General features: G+C 37.4%; 1 protein-coding gene across 7 annotated transcripts in view; it reads right to left on the bottom strand.

Annotated features, from left to right (window-relative positions):
• Positions 1-20765, bottom strand: part of LOC130274181 (cingulin-like) — a 419288-nt gene that overhangs the window by 252184 nt on the left and 146339 nt on the right. For all 7 annotated transcript variants that reach the window (XM_056522196.1, XM_056522193.1, XM_056522192.1 and 4 more), the window contains 2 exons: positions 12034-12223; positions 2791-2944 (listed from right to left, as the gene is read on the bottom strand). In XM_056522196.1, coding sequence (XP_056378171.1) covers positions 2791-2944; positions 12034-12223 — 344 coding nt within the window. The remainder of the gene's footprint in view (positions 1-2790; positions 2945-12033; positions 12224-20765) is intronic.

Below are 20765 nucleotides of genomic sequence, written 5' to 3'. Positions count from 1 at the left end.
TTAACTGGTTCCCGGACGACCATTGTATGTTGAAACCAATTGTATGTTGAGACCAGAACTCTATGGAAATTTGGTAATTGGTTCTGAAGCCACCAAAAGGTCATCCAAATATAGGAAAAAGTGAGGATTAAAGACAAATAAGTAGATAACTAATATGGATAAAGCAAATCCTTACATATAAAAGTAAGAAAGATCTGCTGGGAGCTGTAAATCACTGTCTATTTCAGTGTTTCCCAACCAGGGTGCCTCCAGCTGTTGCAAAACTACAACTCTCAGCATGCCCAGACAGCCAAAGGCTGTCCGGGCATGCTGAGAGTTGTAGTTTTGCAACAGCTGGAGGCAACCTCTTTGGGAAACACTGGTTTATGTAGAGGACAGGAGCTTCTTCAGGGTCCTGTACAGAACACACAATGTCAAATGGAGCCGCCATTACCTGGTGTCCAAAGGAGCAGCTAACCCTGGCACAGGTAAAGAGTAAAGAACATGTAAAACCTCCATGTACTGTAGGGGGCGCTACCAGACAGCCAGTCAGTGCATGCACAGGGGTTTTACCAGTGAAATATCCATTCTGATTGGTCGGTTCTTCCAGCCATTGACACGTTTCGCAGATTCCAAGGCATTGTATGTTGAGTCTGGTTTCAAGTTACAATGGTCCAGAAAAGACCATTGTATGTTGAAACTATTGAATGTTGAAGCCATTGTAAGTTGAGGGATCAATGTACATGGATGCTCCAGGTCAAGCAGTCATCCTGGACCTCTATGACGTCCATATGCTCTATAAGGGCATCGGGACAGGGGGTTCATAAGGAGAAAACTCCTTCAGTTTTTACTCACATTATCCTTTCCATCTATGTTTAGTGTATACACAGAGAAAGCTTCCACTGCAGTTGCTAAATATATCTATAGGTTTACATCAAACTAGCCTGACAGAGGACAAAAGAGTGTGCATGTGTCCTTGATTGGGCTGGGATACATCAGGATCCTGAAAAAAGAAAAGATCTGCAGCAGAAGTCACTGCATAGTATCTATCACAGTCTTTATTTACTTTTTACGGCATTTACACTAAATGAAGACAGAAAAATGGATGTGAATAAGGCCTCAAAGAGGTCTGCTATAAATAAAATAAAACTTAGACCATTTAAAGTGTACCTGTCGTCAACAAAAACTTTTTTATATAATGTAGATAATACCATTATATGTATATTTGTAATATATTGTAATGGTTAAAATGTGTGTATATTTGTGTCCCTGCAACTATTGCCTGTGTGTCTCTATGAGGAGTCCAAATACAGGAAGTGAGGGTGGACAAGCAGGGCTCTGTACACTGAGGACAAGCAGGGCTCTGTACACTGAGGACAAGCAGGGCTCTGTACACTGAGGACAAGCAGGGCTCTGTACACTGAGGACAAGCAGGGCTCTGTACACTGAGGACAAGCAGGGCTCTGTACACTGAGGACAAGCAGGGCTCTGTACACTGAGGACAAGCTGGGCTCTGTACACTGAGGACAAGCAGAGCTCTGTACACTGAGGACAAGCAGGGCTCTGTACACTGAGGACAAGCAGGGCTCTGTACACTGAGGACAAGCAGGGCTCTGTACACTGAGGACAAGCAGGGCTCTGTACACTGAGGACAAGCAGGGCTCTGTACACTGAGGACAAGCAGGGCTCTGTACACTGAGGGCAAGCAGGGCTCTGTACACTGAGGGCAAGCAGGGCTCTGTACACTGAGGGCAAGCAGGGCTCTGTACACTGAGGACAAGCAGGACTCTGTACACTGAGGACAAGCAGGGCTCTGTACACTGAGGACAAGCAGGGCTCTGTACACTGAGGACAAGCAGAGCTCTGTACACTGAGGACAACCAGGGCTCTGTGCATTAAGAAAAAGTAGGGCTCTGGGCACTGAGGCTCTCTAACATGCTCCTGGCTCATACATCAGGATGATTTACAAGCCATAAGCCTGCAAAGGGCCTGCTTGTTCTGCCCTCACTTCCTGTATTTGGACTCCTCATAGAAACACACATGCAATAGCTGCAGGGAAGCATTTTTTCACCCAAAAATATACACAATTTTTAACCAATATATATTACAAATATACATATAATGGTATTATCTACATTATATAAAAAGTTTTTGTTGACGACAGGTACACTTTAAGGGCTCTTATGGTTACCCTTTTTTTTTTTTTTTTTTTTGGAAAGTGCCTTAACCTGATATAAAAACAAATTGGCTGAACAGGCACTTCCTGCAGGGGAAAACCAGAATACAGTGGTGAGTGATGGAGACCAGGAATTATTGAATCATCAGCTGGGGGAGATCAGGCCAGGTGAGTATCATTTCTTTTTTATATCACACCGAGTCACACATTATTTTGTTCCGGGCAGAAATGCCATTGTAAATAATAGCGATGATAATAATAACAATGTTAACAACGGAATATTGGTCTTGTGTGCATTCCATCTGGTATTCTGTCGGTAGCTTTTTCACAGATGCTGCCAATGTGCTGAAATGCTACTGAATCATATAACAGACTCTGTTACAAATATACAAAGACAGAAAATCCTCCTGCAGCCTCAATCTGTGAAACCAGTATGGAGGGAACAAATCTGAGCATTGGGAATACCACATTGGAAAGAAGATTCAGCAATATTTTGGGTAGTACACCACCCAATAAGGGATCCCAAGTTCAGAAGAGTTTTCAACAACAGTTAATGTATCTACTAATTTATATAATACTACTATTAATTTATATGAAAAGATCTATAGGAAACACACACACTACATTTACAATACCTGCTGGTGTAAATTTTGCGCCCTCTCTTGGACAGAGGCATTCTCTATCTCATACTTGTGATTGGTCTGTTGAAGCTGAAGACCTTCTTGGACTGCCGACTGGTGCTGTACCTTTAATGCTGTGAATTCCGCCTTCATATGTTCAAGCATTTCTCTGGCATAACAAAGGGAAAAGACAAAGACATGGATGTAATATACAGTATGTGACTAAATGGCATTGTCCAATATTGATTAAAGTCATGTTTTAATGTCATCTGTAACACTGGTGTGTATGGTATGAAGAGAACATCATTTGTATTCTCATTCCTTACTTATTTATATTTCAGAATAGCCTAAGACTGTAAACATCTTGAGAAGATTTCCTAATAATTCCATCACACATCAGCAATACATAATAGACCTAAGCTCACAAACAGGTCATGAATATATATTGTCTATACATGCAATTCTGAATGGCACAAAAGGACTAATGTTTTTCAAAAGAGAATGTTGCCGGAAGGAGAGACAGATTACTTTACATACACTATAAATCACTTTTGCAATCCATTCTTTGCAAAGAAGCATTTTCCTCCAGAACTGGTAAGATACCAGAATACCCAAAGAATGGGGCATCTAAAGAAATTGTCTTTCAATCAATAAAAGTGTTGATTTTTCTATTGGAATTATATACATAAAATACAGATGCAAACATTTCTTAAGGCAATTTGCAAACTTGACCCTAAATATCCCAGTTACCTTTACTGATATAGACAACCATTGTCCATATGCCCTATTAGTTTCAGCAAAGAGACTCACAAAGGCTCCCCCCTCATGAACAAGAGCAGACAGTGCCCTTTGTCTAACCTGTCCATGTCTTATTGGGTCGGCCATTAATTTGAATGGACGCCATGTAATACTATACTTCCACTATTCTACTGCTACATGACAAATGTCTGGCCACTTGTAGCTTAGGCTCTTTTCACACAGCACTTATATGATCCATTTGTCACAGCTCCTTGTGCATACTTCAAATGGATCAACAGGCCTCCATTCACCACATGGAGGCCGAAAGAGTGAACAGTGTAATATTGGGCTTTTTTAAACATGGGAGCCTATGATGTATACGTCCTAGTTGTCCTACTTGCTGAAAATTTTGGATACACACTATAAAATGCAGTTTGAAGGGGGCCTTACTCTGGAAACACAGCATTACAGCTGATCATGGTTATTTTGAGATGGTGGAGACCTGCTGATCACTGGGTCATTTTCGGCTTAAAAAAGGGGTTGTCTTTATAACTTTCCAAGCGCTATAAGGGTACTCCGCTGCTCAGTGTTTGGAACAAACTGTTCCGAACGCTGGAGCCGGGAGCTCGTGATGTCATAGTCCAGCCCCCTCATGACATCACGCCCCCCCCTTCAATGCAAGTCTATGGGAGATGGCGTGAGCAGCAGAGTACCTCTTTAAACCTTGTGCAGAGGAATAGTGGAACCCTCCTACAGTAAGCCCTGACTCCATCAAAACTACTGGGCAATACAAATCTGGGAAATATAGTGAAAATGATAAATATCTACTTAAATTTGATCTCTGTTGGCTTCACCGGGTAAGCAGTCAGACAAAATTAGATACTTTTGGTGTTTTTCATAACCTTCATAAATGAAGATTGAAAAATAAATTTACAGTATATTTTAGTGTGTACATTACAGTAATAACAGCAAATTCCTTTGTTACGGGAACTGGTCTAAAATAAATGGTGGGAGATTTATCAAAACTTGTGCAGAGGAATAGTTGACCAGTTGCCCATAGCAACCAATCAGATATCTTCTTACTTTTTCAGAGGACTTTTTTTTTTTTTTTAAACAATAAAAGTGATCTGATTTGTTGCTATGGGCAACTGGTCAAATTTTCCTTGCACAGGATTTAATGAATCTTCCTTTACTGTCTCACATTGCATTCAGAACGTCAGGGCCTAGTAAACCTTATCAAACCTGTGTAGATGAAGAGTGGTACATACCCATAGCAACCAATCAGATTCCAGATGTAAATGTTAAAAATGCCTCTAGAACTCTGGAATCTCATTGGTTGCTACTGGCAACAATCTCTCCCATAATGTAGAAACTTTGGCCTAGCTCCTTTTCTTAACTGTATTGCGAAAATGAGACTAGGACCCAGATTGGTTGCTATTTTGGCAAAGACGTGAAACTTGTCATTCTTTGTCAGTCATTGTTATCTCCAACCGTAAAAAAAAAAAGTGCCACAATAACTGCTGCTTTAATTAAATCAATAACAGAGCGACCGGATGAAGACATGAAAAATATGCTTAAAGGGTAGCTCCCACCATCACTTTTTTTTTCTTTTCTGTCCCTGCCTATTACCCATCTATCCCTAACCCCCTCCCTGCCTTTAATTTTTTTTTTTACATATTAAAAACGCTTTTTTGTCTGCCTGGTAGTGTGCTCACTACCAGGCAGACTTCCCCAGCAGGCACCACGTCACTGATGCCTGCTGGGGCCGGCACTTCCGCCCGTAGTTCACCTATACAGGGTGCCTCCAGCTTTTTCCCCACTGCAACTCCCAGCTTGCCCTGACATCTATTGGCTGTCAGGGCATGCTGGGAGTTGTAGTGGGGAAACAACTGGAGGCACTCTGTATAGATGAACACCGGAGCACATCACCCGCCGTGCAGCCCGCAAACCCTCCCCCGCCCCCGTCGCGCCACTCAACTCCCTCCCCCTCCCCCTTAGTTCACCCAGAGTACTCCCTCCACGCCGAGCAGCCCGCAAATCCCCCCCCCCCCCCCCCCCCGGCCCCGCTGCTCCGCTCAACCCACTCCCCCTCAGTTCACCTATACAGTGTCCCTCCAGGCTTCCCCACTAAAACTCCCAGGGCATGCTGGGAGTTGTAGTGGGGGAACTGGAGGCATACTGTATAGGTGAACAGTATACATAATACAGTGAACATAATACTTTACCTTGTCCCCGAGCCTGCGCGCGTCTTCTTCCTTCAAAGCGCTCGCTCCCGCCTGTTTGATTGACAGGCGGGAGCGAGCACTGCAGTGCCTGAATTTCGACTCGTTGCCAGGCTTCAACGAGTCGAAATTCAGTGGTGACGTCACTGCTGAATGCATTCGGCCACTAGTAGGGCGACCCCTAGTGGCCGAATTTAAAAGTGATTTTAAACTGTTTTAAAATCACTTTTTTTAATTAAACTATATTAGAGATATGTTGTAGTACTGAAGTACTACAACATATAAATTTTTGGTTTTCATGACAGTGCCCATTTAATATAAATTTGTCATTTTAACCCTCCCGTAACAATTGAGATTATTTCAATTTCATCCTCATCTTGAAACTTACCATATCAATTGGATTTTATCCATAGGTTTACTGATTCCAAATGCATCTTGAGCACATAAAGCAGCTCTGGACACAAAGTGCCCATAAAAATAGTCGGATTATATAATGCTACTTCAAGTAAACTTAATCCTGTTAAACGCAGGCTCAAAGGCAAGATTGCCTTATTATAAAGTTTAATGTCACGGAAAATATAAACTAAAATAGGTTAACCGCATTGTTAAAAAGAAATGTATAAAAAAAAAGGTATAATACAGAAAAGACTAAGCTACAAAAAATATTGATTATGTTTATTAAAGAGAATGATATGATTAGAGAGAAATAGGTGAATAAATGAATCATACATGGATGATAATAATAAAAATAATAATAGTAATAATAAACAATTCCTTTATTCCTATAGCACAAAGATTGATAGATATTAAATAGAAGATAGATGCATAAATAGATATGAAATAGAGAGAGATGTGATAGATAGATAGATAGATAGATATTAGATTTGAAATATAGGAGAGAGTGAGATTAGATGATAGACAGACAGGTAGATAGATAGATAGATAGAGAAACAAAAGGATGACCGCAGCACTCCAGAGTATCAAAAATAAAAAGTGACTTTAATTCCATGAGCAGAACACCGAAACGTCACACTTGCCTGCTCATGGAATAAAAGTCACTTTTTATTTTTCATACTCTGGAGTGCTGCGGTCATCCTTTTTTTTTTCTGTATCCTTTTGGACCCGGGACCAGGGTCCCAGAGACCTGCCTGCACCATATTTACTTCACTTGCTGTTTTGGTGGTGCTGCTCTATACCTATTATTAGATAGATAGATAGATAGATAGATAGATAGATAGATAGATAGCAATTGGAAAATGAACAGCACGCCCAAACTTGGTGGAAGAAAAATTTTGGTGGTGCAAGCAGATATTGGAGCTTCGGTCAAGAGCTCACCATTGATACAATCAAAAAGAAAAGGAATCCGCAGCACGCAAAATAAAGTGAAAAAATTATTTGTGGTTTATTCCATGTTAAAAAGTGTTCTCACAGCAAGCGACGTTTCGACTGCTTGAAAAAGACTGGGGGAGCCCAGTCGAAACGTCGCTTGCTGTGAGAACACTTTTTAACATGGAATAAACCACAAATAATTTTTTCACTTTATTTTGTGTGCTGCGGATTCCTTTTCTTTTTGATTAGATAGATAGATATGGGATAGATAGATAGATAGATAGATAGATATGGGATAGATATGGGATAGATAGATAGATTAGATAGATATGAGATAGATAGATATGAGATAGAAGATAGATATGGGATAGATATGGGATAGATAGATAGATAGATAGATAGATAGATAGATATGAGATAGAAGATAGATATGAGATAGATATATATGAGATAGAAGATAGATAGATAGATAGATATGAGATAGATATATGAGATAGAAGATAGATAGATATGGGATAGATAGATAGATAGATAGATAGATATGAGATAGAAGATAGATATGAGATAGATATATATGAGATAGAAGATAGATAGATATGAGATAGATAGAAGATAGATAGATATGAGATAAATAGATAGATAGATATGAGATAGAAGACAGATAGATAGATAGATAGATAGATAGATAGATATGGGATAGATAGATAAAAGATACATCAATAGAAAGAAACTAGATGATATATACATCAATAGAAAGAAAATAGATGATATATACATCAATAGATAGAAAATAGATTAAAGATACATCCATAGATATATACATCAATAGATAGATAGATAGATAGATACATCAATAGATAGATATATACATCAATAGGTAGATAGGAAAAAAACAGATGATAAATCAATAAATAAAATATAGATGATAGATAGAAAAAAAAAATGATAGACAGACAGATGGATTTATGGAAACTATTCATGTATGTAATTAGCTGGATTGGCCTAATTTTCATATACAAAGTAACAGAAATGTAAATGTGACACCTGCCCAGGAGTTTTACCTTTTCGCAGTTATAAGAATAGGCAGAAAGAAAAAAAAAATTGCATTTTCATAATGTCTCGGTTCAGAGTTTAAAAGTCTAAATTATTTTGCAATGGAGCCTTGCAAATATAACTATGAAAAGCAAATCAATAAAATGTCTATTCCTATCTATTCACTGGGGACCTCAGCTGCACAGCCGCACAAAAATCGATGCAACAAATTATTACGATTTCCAGCCACCCACTAGAAGCTTTGGACAAGTATTTTACATGGAGCAGGTCTGTGCTGGGAATCTGGCCTTCCTATCTAGATGCCAGCCTGTTCATTAGGATGTGGGGCAAATAAAAAAAAATAAAAAAAAATATCACGACGCTTATAAAAAATAAAGGATAAACTTGGAAATGTCACAGTTATAAACAGTAATCCAATGTCTAAGATTAACTGATTATTATAAGATTATTTTTTCCATTTTTTTTTATTTTTTATTAAACACTATATAAAATATTTTAAATAAAATATATATAATATAATAATTTGTCTATATATATATATATATATATATATATATATATATATACCGTATATATATATATATATATATATATATATATATATATATATACACACACCGGTATATACCTATATATTTTTTTTATTAAACACTATATAAAATATGTTAAATAAATTATATATTATATCATATAATAATTTGTGTGTGTATATATATATATATATATATATATATATATATACACATACATGGTATATATATATATATATATATATATATATATATATATATGGTATATATTTATTTATTTTTTTCAGCATAAGGTGTGCATGCACACTATAGCAGTATAAGTTTGCATAAAGGACACCTACATATGGGCCTTTATTATTATTATCATAATTTTTACTATTAATATTACTATTATAATTATTACTTTTATTATTACTCCTCATAATACTTTTAATATAATGATACTTTTTGGCAGTAATAAAAAATTGCTATACTTTATACATTTTTTTTTTACAGCATATATGATCATCCTTATAGCTCCTAGGCCAGTGTTTCCCAACCAGGGTGCCTCCAGCTGTGACAAAACTACAACTCCCAGCATGCCCGGACAGCCAGCGGCTGTCCGGGCATGCTGGGAGTTGTAGTTTTGCCACAGCTGGAGGCGCCCTGGTTGGGAAACACTGTCTTAGGCATACAGGAACATACATATAGGCATGCCACCATCCCCACAGTAGGAGGTGACCTTCACATACTTTAAGGAACAGTTGCACAGCTTCGTTTTTAGTGTTCTGCAGAACACATGATCCAAGTTTTATTCCCCCTGTCCCAACGTTGCCTGTTGCACAACAATTCCCGAACACATGTTATGGCTACGTAAGGCGTCACTCCATCTTTACAATTAAATTAAGTAAATCTAATAGGCACATATTGCTGAAAAACACAACCTTCTTCTCAGTTCTCAAGGCTTGGTAACTCCATCTGAAACTTCTGCAGTATCTTATCAAGGTATCAGGTTATCGTGCAGTACAGAAGGGGGGGGGGGGAATGTTTAATATACAGGAGTAGTGTTCTATAGAAATTACTCCATTAAAGTGGCGGCAGCGCCGAGACATATGAATCTGACAAACGTTAGTGACAGCTTTTTCCATCAGGAAACAAAAGCAGAAAAAGCCAACACTGTGTCAGTCACAAGGATTTTACGTGGGGCAATTTTTATTTATTTATTAATTTTTTAACCCGGCATTATATATGCAGCAGAGCTGAGTCTGTCATATGGCACCACTCATGCCAATACCACAACAAGTCGCCTGAGTCTTTTTGACAGAATTGCAGATCCACTAAAACACTAGCTTAGGGACTTAGCCCGTGCACAGTTGATCCAGTTCTAAAGGGGTTAAATGAGCCCGCGCACAGTTGATCCAGTTCTAAAGGGGTTAAATAAGCCCGCGCACAGTTGATCCAGTTCTAAAGGGGTTAAATAAGCCCGCGCACAGTTGATCCAGTTCTAAAGGGGTTAAATGAGCCCGCGCACAGTTGATCCAGTTCTAAAGGGGTTTAGTGAGCCAGCGCACAGTTGATCCAGTTCTAAAGGGGTTAAATGAGCCTGCGCACAGTTGATCCAGTTCTAAAGGGGTTTAATGAGCCCGTGCACAGTTGATCCAGTTCTAAAGGGGTTAAATGAGCCCGTGCACAGTTGATCCAGTTCTAAAGGGGTTAAATGAGCCCGCGCACAGTTGATCCAGTTCTAAAGGTGTTAAATAAGCCCGTGCACAGTTGATCCAGTTCTAAAGGGGTTAAATGAGCCCGTGCACAGTTGATCCAGTTTTAAAGGGGTTAAATGAGCCTGTGCACAGTTGATCCATTTTTAAAGGGGTTAAATGAGCCCGTGCACAGTTGATCCAGTTCTAAAGGGGTTAAATGAGCCCGTGCACAGTTATTATTATTATTATAATTATTACTATTAATGTTACTATTATAATTATTACTTTTATTATTACTCCTCATAATACTTTTAATATAATGATACTTTTTGGCAGTAATAAAAAAGATCATATACCCAAAGTCATTGCTATATTTTATACATGAATACATATTTTTTTTTACAGCATTTATGATCATCCTTATAGCACCTAGGCCAGTGTTTCCCAACCAGGGTGCCTCCAGCTGTGGCAAAACTACAACTCAGCATATATGATCATCCTTATAGCTCCTAGGCTGGCTAGTGTTTCCCAACCACGGTGCCTCCAGCTGTTGCAAAACTACAACTCAGCATATATGATCATCCTTATAGCGCCTAGGCCAGTGTTTCCCAACCAGGATGCCTCCAGCTGTTGCAAAACTACAACTCAGCATATATGATCATCCTTATAGCTCCACGGCTGGCTAGTGTTTCCCAACCACGGTGCCTCCAGCTGTTGCAAAACTACAACTCAGCATATATGATCATCCTTATAGCTCCTAGGCCAGTGTTTCCCAACCACGGTGCCTCCAGCTGTGGCAAAACTACAACTCCCAGCATGCCCGGACAGCCAGCGGCTGTCCGGGCATGCTGGGAGTTGTAGTTTTGCCACAGCTGGAGGCACCCTGGTTGGTTAAATGGCAAAAAAAATAAAAAAAATAAGTACCTTCTGTAATGTATCGATTACAGACTTAGGTTATTAACTCTTCACAGGCGCCCTGGTTGGTTAAATGGCAAAAAATATTTAAATAAAAATAAGTACCTTCTGTAATGCATCGATTACAGACTTAGGTTATTAACCCTTCACATCCTTGCCTATCCAACAAGCACCTGTAGAATATTTTCGGAGATGAAAACTTCTTAACGCTGTTAAAAATTGAAACAATAACTGGAACTGGATTTGTCTGGAAGTAACCAATGAACTTTAATGCACTCCACACAGAAGCGAGTCACGGGCCTTTTAGCCAGCGTGCCCAGCCCCTGGCTAATGATACTATTCAGTGTTCCTTATTCTTAAGAGGAACGCAATGTAATCAGAGCGTTCAAGTATAATTTGGGACCATCTTGCTTCGACTCAGCTACTTTGACAAAGAAGAGGAGACAACAAGAGCCATATGTAACCTTTGTACTCTCCGGTGTTGGAAAATTAAGACTTTGGCCCCCACTTCTCTGTCATCGAAGACTTCTAAAAAGCATGCCGACACCTTCTTCTCTTCAGTCCTTTGACTAAAAGAAATACAATCCCTACAATTCTGAGAAAATCAACCGTATAAAAGAAAGTTACATGCTATAGCCTCAAAGACGTGACATATACCGGTACATATACCTATGCACAAAACATATAATTACAGTAAAGTGACATACGTCAATCATCGGGATTACTAACATCTAAAAAAAAAAAAGAGACAAAAATTTCTCTCGCTTTAGGAGGTGCTGAGTAGTCACTCACTTGTATTCGCCATTTTGTTGCTCGGAAGCTGTGAGTTGTTCTTTAAGGGTCTTCAGGTCCGTCTGGGATTTTCTGCTGGTCTGTTCCTGGCGAACGGTTTCAGCTATTTGTTCACTTAGCTGCTCTTGAGTCGCTTTCAAGCTGGATTCTAGTAGGAGAAGTTTTTCTTCTTGACTGGCAAGTTCTTGTGCTAAAGGATACAAAAAAAAAATATGACAATATGGCATAGGTAGTAAAATAAATAAATACATAAATAAATACATGAATTAATTAATACATCTTTTTCTTAAGGCTTTTCTTTATTATTATTTTTTCCAAACGCTTTAAAAACAAACTTTTTGAAGACTTTTCCTTTTTTTTTTTTTTTTTTTACATTATTTACACCTATATCAATATGTGGGTGTATGAACAATTCGCTTGCCATATACTCAAGACTGCTTTTCAATAGGAACAACGCAGCAAATGCATTCATTGGGCGAAGAGAAGAAATACAATTTAGTGGAGTTTTCTTCGGAATTAGAGAATAAAGTGCGGCGCACATTCTTTTGATTATACAAGTGACCTTAATCGCTAAATGTATTACTTATGCTGCTCCAAAGCATCACAAGCGATTTCAAGGTCAACCAAGAGATGGCGCTCTGCTACCAGATCAAGAAGCAAGAAAGGAGACACTGAGTCTCTTTTTTTTTTTTTGCTGGAAAAATAAGCGATTTTAAGACAAAGACATTTCCCTTTGTTCTTTGTTGACCGCAGTCCAAAATGATATGTGGTGACAATTTGAATAAAATACTTTCTGCTCCTCAAAAACAGATATAGGCAATCCCTTGAAGAAAGGTGGCTCAATTATATAATAAAAATAATACAAATAAAATAGGAAATTAAAAAATGATGTCTCTTATAGACAGTATGCCTGTATGGATGCATGCATGTATACATACATATATATGTAAATAGATGTGCATATATATGTGCGTGTACATTTATATATATATATATATATATATATATATTTTTTTTTTTTTTTTTTATATTATTATTATTATTATTATTATTATTGTTTTATTTTTTTTTGGTTTTTGTTTTGTTTTTACAAAGACACATACACTTAACATAAAAACATACTAAATGTGAACCTCCACCTTACACACACATATGTACTGTTACTGTATTACAGGTGACAATTAATTGTAATTACAAAGAAATGTGAAGATTTAAGTGTAGCAGCGTCTTTGAACTAACATGCAGTAGGAATGCGCTAAACACTTTGATATTGATCCAAAAAGCCCTGCACTTCTTTTTCTCAACTTGCCCGAAGGCGTGAGACAAGCATCTTAACTCAGTGAATTATCATCATCTGTCTTGCAAAGGTGGATATCATATAGCCAGATATCTCCAACATCTGCTGGTGAACAGGAGCACACTCTATGTATCTTCAAGATTTATCATGTGGCATCACCAATCACACTTAAAAGGTTAGATATAGAAGAGGAGACAGCGGCGGAAGAGACATAAAAACTTTTCCTAACACCTTATACTGTACTCTACATTCAGCACAATCCATAGAGGCTTTTAGATTCTATATATGTCAACTAATGTATACGCACAAATGTGTGCAAATATTTTTTTCTATCTTAGCTGTGCAAAAAAGGTGGCATTTGGGAGTAGCATAAAAATCTTCTAATTCGTTAACATCTCTTGTACAGATAAGAAAATAACGAACATCTGTGAGCGCCCATGGGCCGTATGTTTTTTTTTTTTTTTCTGGGAAATATAACAAACCGTGTGTATTTCCCACCAATTTATCACCTCGGTTGACAATTATGCGCTGGGCTGTCACAATTAATTCATCAGCTCAATTAGCCTAATTCCTTAATCATTAAACCTGTTTATTTCCACAATTAGCGTATGACAATGGTGACATTTAGTATATACGCCAACTGAGGCGGCCGTCATTTGTTCACGTTACCGCTCAATTACTGCGCTACATATGCACGTTGGCACCAATGGTTTTCTGCAGCAGGTGGTTCACATGATGCTGAAATATTGGCATAGAAGGAAGTAAATAACTAAAATAAGCAAATAAATGTATCAACACACAGTATAACATCGATAGAATAAAAGAGAATACTGTATAACTATCATCTATTTATCATATCATCTGTCTATCTATCTATCTCATATCTATCCTTCTATCCATCTGTCCTTCTATCCATCTATCCTTCTATCCATCTATCCATCTATCCTTCTATTCATCTATCCTTCTATCCATTTATCCTTCTATCCATCTATCCCTCTACCCATCCATCCTTCTATCCCTCTACCCATCTATCCTTCTATCCATCTATTCTTCTATCCATCTATCAATCTATCCATCTATTCTTCTATCCATCTATCCTTCTATTCATCTATCCTTCTATCCATCTATCCCTCTACCCATCTATCCTTCTATCTAACTATTCTTCTATCCATCTATCCTTCTATCAATCTATCCATCTATCCATCTATTCATCTATCCATCTATCATTCTATCCAACTATCCCTTTACCCATCCGTCCTTCTATCCATCTATTCTTCTATCCATCTATCCCTTTACCCATCCATCCTTCTATCCATCTATCCCACTACCCATCTATTCTTCTATCCATCTATCCTTCTATCAATCTATCCATCTATCCCTTTACCCATCCATCCTTCTATCCATCTATCCTTCTATGCCTCTACCCATCTATCCTTCTATCCATCTATACTTCTATCCATCCATCCATTTATCCCACTACCCATCTATTCTTCTATCGTTCTATCAATCTATCCCTCTACCCATCTATCCTTTATCCTTCTTTCCATCTATCCTTTCATCTATCTGTCACACACCTTATACACCTATACGAGCATTACTGGAGCCCAATAACACGCACACAGCATTGCGCAGTCTGTCTAGGGTGGGCAGCGAAGGGTTAAGACCCAAATACATCTGCATCTCTTTGAGCAAATGAGTGGAACGTTTAATAATTTCAACACGTGTTGAAATACGGACGCAATCTAATGAACAACTTCAAGTGAGACTCCTTTCAAAATCTAAGATAAACCCTCCAGGCTGTAAAACAAAATCTCACTAAGGGGGAAAGGGGAGAGGGGGGGAGAGTGCTGCCATTACCCAATAAAGGAAATTTAATCACACAGTAAATCAGATTTTTTTTTTCTTCTTTTTTCCTTTGCCGTCCACCACTAAAGCAATGTTTTTGGCTTTGTAAGTGTCAAGCCTTGAATGTTTTAGATGAGGCAACATTTTGTTCCCTTAACCAGGTGTGTATCAGCTTATGTAGAAAACATTCAGTTCCAGAAAAAGAAAAAAGGCAATCTCTTTCCTGAGTTTCACAGCAGGATATTGTATTCACTTATGTATATAATGTATAAGTGTGTGTGTGTCTGAATTAGGGAAATTAGACTGCACTCCGGCCAAATAAAAAATTTAACAGAGGTAGCAATAGAAAGCAATGGTGGAAAAAACCTGATTTACTGGAATCCACGTACCTGCAAAACAGGCAGAACTGCAGCTTTACAATCACCCCAGTCCCTATTTACAACATTATGTAGAGTAAGTAGGGCGTACAGTAGTGGTCTTCAAGCTGCGGACCTCCAGATGTTGCAAAACTACAACTCCCAGCATGCCCGGACAGCCAACGGCTGTCCGGGCATGCTGGGATTTGTAGTTTTGCGACATCTGGAGGTCCGCAGGTTGAAGACCACTGGCGTACAGGATGCATTTAAATTATAAGAAATACAAAAAAAAAAAAAGCCCATCTCCTGCCCTTCAGAAATGTCTTTTAAGAGGATGCTGTGGCTGAATATATTCAGAGACATCTATCAATGGCCGCTCCCCAGGAATAACTATATACAAACCCTGCACACACATATATATATATATGCCTTTTCTTTACCATGAGACCATTCAGTCCATAATTCAAAACACAACTTCTAACCCGCATGAAAAATGTCTACCGGAATCACAACCCCGTGATTAGACATACCGAATCCTATATTTATATCGAAATATATAAGAAAGCTGAAGAAATACGGTGCCTGGAGAACGGGAGGCGAAGCTGGAGGTTTTCGAAAAATGAATAAAAATAAAAAAAAATTATTCAAAATAATCATAAAATATTGAAGAGAAGAAAAATGCGCAAGTCTATCTGATTACATATACAGATGCAGCAGAGCCAAAGGTGTTGTTTACCTTTTGCGCGCCTGATTTGATCAAATATTCAGTTGTTTATGTGCTTTTTATATTGAATAGGTATGTGCACTTCTATACAGTATGGGGGGGGGGTAATTTATCTTCAGAAAATTAGCACACTTTTTTTTTTTTCATTTTTAGCGCAAGTGGAAAAATATGTAGGCTTTTCTAGTGTTTGGCCCCCAAAATTTTGAGTGCTGTGTTAAAATTTGCACCTGTTTTATGCTAGTTTTTGGGTGTCAAGCGTTGATAAATTTCCCCCCATTTATACTGTATTATGAAGAAAATCTTTCAAAAATAAGTCAATCAATAAATAAAATAAATTAATAAAAAAAATAATAACAATAATAACAAATAATACTAATAAAAATAATAAGACGTATGTATAATAAAACTAAGAATAATTATTGTTATTATTATTATTAATAATAAAGTATTATTAATATTAATAATATTAGTAATAAGACAAATAATAATAAGACAAATTTATAATAAAACTAATAATAATTGTTATTATTATTAATAATAATATTAGTAATAATGCAAATAATAATAATAATACTAATATATATAGTAAGACTGATAATTATTATTAATAATAATAAAGTATTATTATTAATATTAATAATATTAGTAATAAGACAAATAATAATAATAAGACTAATTTATAATAAAACTAATAATTATTATTGTTATTATTATTAATAATAATATTAGTAATAATACAAATAATACTAATACTAATATATATAGTAAGACTGATAATTATTATTAATAATAAAGTATTATTCTTAATATTAATAATAATATCAGTAATAATACAAATAATAATAATACTAATATATATAGTAAGACTGATAATTATTATTAATAATAAAGTATTATTCTTAATATTAATAATAATATTAGTAATAATACAAATAATAATAATACTAATATATATAGTAAGACTGATAATTATTATTATTAATAATAAAGTATTATTATTAATGTTAATAATAATATTAGTAATAATACAAATAATATTAATGAATAAATAAAGACGTGACCAGTCTAATAAGATGCACAAAGGCTATAAACAGCAAAATAAATCGTCCAATAAATGTTTTTGCAAGTGCTTTATTTAATCAATTATTATATCTATTTTGCAAAAATGAAGATATTCATGTCAGAGTATTGCAAGGATAAACGGCGTATCTGGACACTGAGCTGTTCCTACAGGACAGGAAGGGTTAAATCGGTTTACGTTTACCTATGCCCTGGTCTTGAGCTCTAGTTGATCCCAGGCCAGAGGCACTAGCAGCTGCATGCTTTATTTACAATCCCTTTGGCAGACCTACAAGTGCCCCGAGCTATAACATAGTGTACCTAATGTTCAAACTGGCAGGTAATCTCATGTCAAACATACTTCTTTGATTTAAAGTGATCAATAGATTCTTGTAAAGTGGTAATTTCTCTGATGTTTCCACCTTAGCTTTTTTTTTGCAGTACAGGTGAATCACAAAAAAAAAAAAAAAAAAAAAAAAAAAACCTTTACACCCATATAATGTATCAAAAAAAGAGGAAACAAAAAACAGCGCTCTTCTAATAATCACAGCCATCTGAATATATATACGCGCTGTATACACACGCGGAGGTTTTTTTTTTTTTTTCCGGTGAACGGTGATTTCGGATCAATACCCCGTGTAATACAATTATCTGCAATGATCTGGTTGTATTGAAAAAGAATTTGCAGTAGACCTCTAGGGGTTTTATCTAGAATCAAGTATCTGGCCGGGGCTGTGAATAGGGAAGTGGAAAATGAAGGTGCTGACATTGTCTGTCTATAACATTCCCAATGACTTCATTAATATTTGACTAGAGGACGTCAAACCTTTTTTCGCCTTGCGCTTTTTTTTCCTCTCTCTCTCTCTCTCTCGCTCTTTTATTTACATGAAAACGGTTTCCAATGTAAGATTTATTTGGCATCTTATGACGTATCAATTGACATTCTGCAATAGAGGAATTTTAGGTGTGATAGATTATTACTATTATTATTTTTTTTATTATTATTATTATTTGTTTATTTTTTTAAATCATCAAAATGTATCAAGAATTTCCACCAGGTACAATGTATATCTGTGCCAGTGTTTTCCAATCAGTGGGCCTCTGGTTGGTGCAAAACTACAACAGGTGGCGGCCCCCTGGATGGGAAACACTGTCCTATGTATAAGGCCGGACTCTACTCTATTTTTATTTACGGTGTATCCAAAGCTTTTCAAAATAATCAAAATGTATCAAGAATTTCCACCTGGTACAATGTATATCTGTGCCAGTGTTTTCCAATCAGTGGGCCTCTGGTTGGTGCAAAACTACAACAGGTGGCGGCCCCCTGGTTAGGAGACACTGTCCTATGTATAAGGCCGGACTCTAATCTATTTTTATTTACAGTGTATACAAAGCTTTTCAAAATAATCAAAATGTATCAAGAATTTCCACCAGGCCTCCATGTTAGGTGCAGACCTTAAAGGTAAAACAGATACAATGTATCCAGCTGTCTGTTCAAACAGCTGGAGGCCCCCTGGATGGGAAACACTGTCCTATGTATAAGGCCGGACGCTACTCTATTTTTATTTACGGTGTATACAAAGCTTTTCAAAAGAATCAAAATGTATCAAGAATTTTCCACCATGACTTGTTAGGGGCAGTCCTTACAGGTAAAACGGATACAATGTATCCAGATGTCTGTTCATGCTGGGAGTCGTAGTTTTGCAACAGCTGGAGGCCCCCTGGATGGGAAACACTGTTCTATGTATTAGGCTGGGCTCGGATCTATTTTAAGTGTTTTAAAATGATCAAAATGTATCAAGAATTTCCACCATGCCCCAGTGTAGGTGCAGTCCTTACAGGTAAAAAGGATACAATGTATTTCTATTTCAGTGTTTCCCAACTAGGGTGCCTCCAGCTGTTGCAACAGCTGGAGGCACCCTGGTTGGAAAACTCTGATCTATGTATTAGGCTGGGCTCTGATCTTTTTTTTTTATATATTTTTTTTTTCAAAAATGATCAAAATGTATCAATAATTTCCACCATGCCTCAGTACAGGTGCAGTCCTTACAGGTAAAACATGTTCAACGTATTTCTAATTAACTGTTTCCCAACCAGGGTGCCTCCAGCAGTTGCAAAACTACAACTTTCAGCATGCCCGGACAGCCTTTGGCTGTCCGGGCATGCCGAAAGTTGTAGTTTTACAACAGCTGGAGGCACCCTGGTTGAGTAACACCATTCTATGTATTAGGCTGGGCTTGAATTTATTTTTAGTGTTTCTAAATGGTCTAAATGTATCGATATGGGTGCAGTCCTTAGAGGTAAAATGAATACAATTGCCGACATTTATCATTGTCTTTAGACTGTTTTTTGTGTCTAGAAAAGGCGCAATAAAGGCACAAGCAGGGTTTATTTTCGCCTTTTGGTTTATACATTTCTGCGGATTTTGAGTTGCGATCCACTGATTTTGGCAATAGACATGATATGGAAGGGTTTTATGAACTGCGCCTTTTTGTGAAAAGGCGCAAAAAAGGCGCAAAGCCACTGAAAAGTCTCTAAATCGACTCCAGCCAAGGCTTGGTGTAGCTTTTTGGTGTATGTGAAGAGAGAAATTTCAGAACCTGTGACCTGCACAAAATTTATCAAATACTCTGTGACCTTTAAATAAATTTGGTGCTCCTACACATTACCAGCACACAAAAAAAAGGTGTAAAAAAATGCTTCACTTACACCTACAATGATAAATGCCGGCCAATGTATTACTGAGTCAGTGTTGTCTCTGGCTGTTGCAAAACTACAATGCTGTCCGGGCATGCTGGGAGTTGTAGTTTTGCAACAGCTGGAGGCCCCCTGGATGGGAAACACTGTTCTATGTATTAGGCTGGGCTCGGATCTATTTTAAGTGTTTTAAAATGATCAAAATGTATCAAGGATTTCCACCATGCCTCAGTGTAGGTGCAGTCCTTAGAGGTAAAATGGTTACAATGTATTTCTATTTCACTGGTTCCCAACCAGGGTGCCTCCAGCTGTTGCAAAACTACAACTCCCAGCATGCCCGGACAGCCTTTGGCTAATACATAGAACAGACTTTTCCAACCAGGGTGTCTCCAGCTGTTGCAAAACTACAACTTTCAGCATGCCCGGACAGCCTTTGGCTGTCCGGGCATGCTGGAAGTTGTAGTTTTGCAACAGCTGGAGGCACCCTGGTTGGAAAACTCTGTTCTATGTATTAGGCTGGGCTTACATTTATTTTTATTGTTTCAAAATGATCAAAATGTATCGATATAGGTGCAGTCCTTAGAGGTAAAATGGATACAATGTATTACTGCGTCAGTGTTGTTGCAAAACTCCAAGGCTGTCTGGGCATGCTGAAAGTTGTAGTTTTGCAACAGCTGGAGGCACCCCGGTTGGAAAACACTGTCCTATGTATAAGGCCGGGTTCCGACCTATTTTTATTTATGCTGTATACAAA

This window comes from Hyla sarda, chromosome 5, assembly GCF_029499605.1.
Source record: "Hyla sarda isolate aHylSar1 chromosome 5, aHylSar1.hap1, whole genome shotgun sequence".
NCBI lineage: Eukaryota > Metazoa > Chordata > Amphibia > Anura > Hylidae > Hyla > Hyla sarda.
The sequence above is the reverse complement of the archived record's forward strand: the minus strand, read 5'-3'. Positions and strand labels throughout refer to the sequence as shown.